Genomic DNA, 3,369 nt, shown 5'->3' with positions numbered 1-3,369 from the left:
TAAAAATATTTTCATTCATTACCTAACATATAGTATATTATAAGGGTCAATGCTCGGTGAAAGAAACGTCCCCTAACGTTCTCTAGCGTTACCCCAATCTAACCCACTTCCGCATACATTAATTCTTATGATGTCACTAAAAATGAATGTGCACGGCACATCCGTATGTGGTCACTAGTGTATATGTTATCACAACCTACTGAGCTTGTAGTTATAAACTGACACATTCGGCACGCCCCTGTCCCTTATAATCCTTATAATCTCTACAGAGAATCGCTGCTGGCATGTCTGGTGCTTCTGATCTAGAGGTAAGTCTTTGTCTTAGCATATAGTCTTGACTGTATACACTATAGTGCTACTATTCTGCTGTACTGCTTTGAACAGAAGGTGCATTCACTCTTACTATTCCTTATATACACTAGCGTTAATGTTCTTGTCTATTGTTTATATACACTCCATCGCTAATGTTCTTGTCTCCTGCCTTTAAATCCTGGTACACTTCTGCATTGCCTCTCACCATCTCAACAGAATCAGAACAGAGAGACCGAACTTCTCTTCTGGCGGACGCAGTGCGACGATCTACGCGCAGAGCTCAAAACAACAGCACAACAGTCGAACAGCCGGGTGAAACACTTACACGCCACCATCACCTCATTACAAGAGAGAGAGGTCCAGACAGCCCAGGTGTGGACAAATATACAGCAACAGATGACGCACGACTCCGCCGTTGCCATGGCAACGGGGCACGGGCGTCTGCTGAAGGGGCTGTTCGACCTGCGCAACCACTACGCGCGGCCTGCAGGACTGCTGTTGACCAAGGTGGAGACTCTTACTGGTTATTTGTCCACTATGGAGCAGGAGCGGGACTTAGCGGCCCAGAGAGAGGCGCAGATGGAGTATGAACGGGACACCGAGGTCAGGCGGGTGACCAATCTCGAGGACATGATCACACACCACGATAACGCTGTGCATGCGCTGGGAACCGCGCGTGACACGCTGAGTACCGAACTGTCGCAGGCTAGAGAAGCCGAGGCCACATGTGCGCGCGAGAGAGACCACGAGCGTATTCGCAGCGACGCCATGGAACAGACGCTGAGCGATCGCGAGCAGGACGTGGCGGTGTTGGTAGGTAGACACGAGGAGTTACAACACGAATTGGACACAGCTCAGCGCAAACTGGCGGAGGAGAAGGAGGGTGCACACACCAGTGAGCGGCAGCTGGCTACACTGGAGGCGTTGCTAGGCAACAGTGAGCAGCTGGCGTGTGACACACAGGCGAAGTGTGACACGCTGCAGAAGGCTCTGGCTGCGTGCGAGACGCGGGCGCACCAGAGTGAGTGTGAACGGGACAGGGCAGAGGACCGCGTGGACGCGCTGGAAAAACAGGTGCAGGGCTGTGAGGATACGCTGGCGCTGGCCAAGACGCGGGAAACGGCGCTTGTGAAAGAGTTAGAGCGCGCGCGAGAGCGTGTGGAGGAGGGGCGTACAGCGCTGACGGAGAAGGCGCAGGAGCTGTGTAGTATGGAGACGAAGCACGCGCTGTGTGGCGCGAGACTGGCGGAGTGTGTGGCTAAGGTTGAGGGGGTGCAAACGGAGCTACAGGTGAAGTGTGCGGAGGTGGCTGAGAGTGAGGACAGGGGGGATGTGCTACGAGAAAAGGTGAGTGCGTTGGAGGAGATAGTGGACAGTAAAGCGCAGGGCATGAGCGATCTGGAAGCGCAGCTGAGAGAGGCGGAGGAGGCCGTGGCAGTGCTGCAGGGGACGAATGAGCAGCTAGAGAGTACGAATGAACAACTAAAGAGTGCGAATGAGCAGCTAGAGGGTACGAATGAGCAGCTAGAGAGTACGAATGAGCAGCTAAAGAGTACGAATGAGCAGCTAGAGGGTACGAATGAGCAGCTAGAGAGTACGAATGAGCAGCTAAAGAGTACGACTGCGCAGCTAGAGAGTACGAATGAGCAGTTAAAGAGTACGAATGAGAAGCTAGAGGGTACGAGTGAGGAGCTAAAGAGTACGAATGAGCAGCTAGAGGGTACGAATGAGCAGCTAGAGAGTACGAATGAACAGCTAGAGAGTGCGAATGAGCAGCTAACGAGTACGAATGAGAAGCTAGAGGGTACGAATGAGGAGCTAGAGAGTACGAATGAGCAGCTGAAGAGTACGAATGGGCAGCTAGAGGGTACGAATGAGCAGCTAGAGAGTACGAATGAGCAGCTAGAGGGTACGAATGAGCAGCTGAAGAATAAGAATGAGCAGCTAGAGAGTACGAATGAGCAGCTAGAGAATACGAATGAGCAGCTAGAGAGTACGAATGTGGAGCTAAAGAGTACGAATGAGAAGCTAGAGAATAAGCACGCGGAGCTGCAGAGTAGCTATGATCAATCGCGGAGTAGCGAGGAGCAACTGCAGAGTAGCTACGAAAAGCTGCAGAATGCGTACGAACACATCCAAACGCTACATGAGCAGACAGACAGCGAACTCGCCACTGCACGGGACGAGATGGTGACACTCACTGGTGTGCTGGACGGCCTGCGTGCGGGTGCGTCAGAGGCTACCAAGGACTACGCCAGGGCCCAAGAGACCATAGCCACGCACGCAGCTACTATTGCCGAACTAACCGACCGAGAGAACGGGTTGGTCTCTGAGCTGGCAGACGCCCAGGCGAAGGAGGTGGAGCACACCGCCACCATCAACACACTGGAAGGCCTGAGCGAGAGGGTCAGTGGACAGCTGGCAGAGGCGCGGGAGAGTGTGCGTGCGCACGTGTGCACTATTGAGAGGTTGGAAGCACAGGAGAGGGGACTGAGCGATGAGCTGGCACGTGCGAAAGACGCGGCTACCACATACGGGGAGGCTATGGAGAGGCTAGCACAACAGGAAGGGGCTATAGTGCAGCAGGTGGCAGACGCAATGGACAATATAGCTACACATGTGAATGCGATTGAGATGTTGGAGGAGCATGAAAGGGGTCTGTGCACACAGCTGGCAGAGGCACATGCCACAGTATCTGCGCAGGTAAGTGCTATAGAGATACTGCGAGACGAGGGGAAGGGGTTAAGCACACAGCTGGCAGAGACGCAGGAGACTATGGAGACGCATAACGATACCATTAACACACACCTGCACACTATTTCGTCACTGGAGAGAAGTGGAAAAGATCTGAAAACACAGCTGACAGAGGCGCAGGCGACCATAGTCACACAAACGGACACTATTTCGTCACATGTGGACACTATTTCGTCAAATATGGACACTATTTCATCACTAGAGAGAAGTGGGGAAGATCTCAAAAAACAGCTGACAGAGGCGCAGGCGGCCATAGACACACAAACACGCACTATTTCGTCACATGTGGTCACTATTTCGTCA

The 3,369-nt window shown here is 52.9% G+C and overlaps 1 protein-coding gene across 1 annotated transcript; it reads left to right on the top strand.

The window, feature by feature from the left end:
* Window positions 1-284: 284 nt before the first annotated feature.
* SARC_04324 (hypothetical protein) lies at window positions 285-3,301 on the top strand (the record flags this gene model as incomplete). The annotated part of the gene is made up of 3 exons (XM_014301864.1): window positions 285-308; window positions 529-3,225; window positions 3,269-3,301. The coding sequence occupies 3 exons, from the start codon at window positions 285-287 to the stop codon at window positions 3,299-3,301; spliced, it is 2,754 nt and encodes a 917-aa protein (XP_014157339.1).
* Between the last annotated feature and the right edge of the window lie 68 nt (window positions 3,302-3,369).

The sequence above is a fragment of the Sphaeroforma arctica genome (genome assembly GCF_001186125.1).
Source record: "Sphaeroforma arctica JP610 unplaced genomic scaffold supercont1.238, whole genome shotgun sequence".
In the NCBI taxonomy this organism is placed as follows: domain Eukaryota; class Ichthyosporea; order Ichthyophonida; genus Sphaeroforma; species Sphaeroforma arctica.
This window is presented reverse-complemented; position numbering and strand designations above follow the sequence as displayed.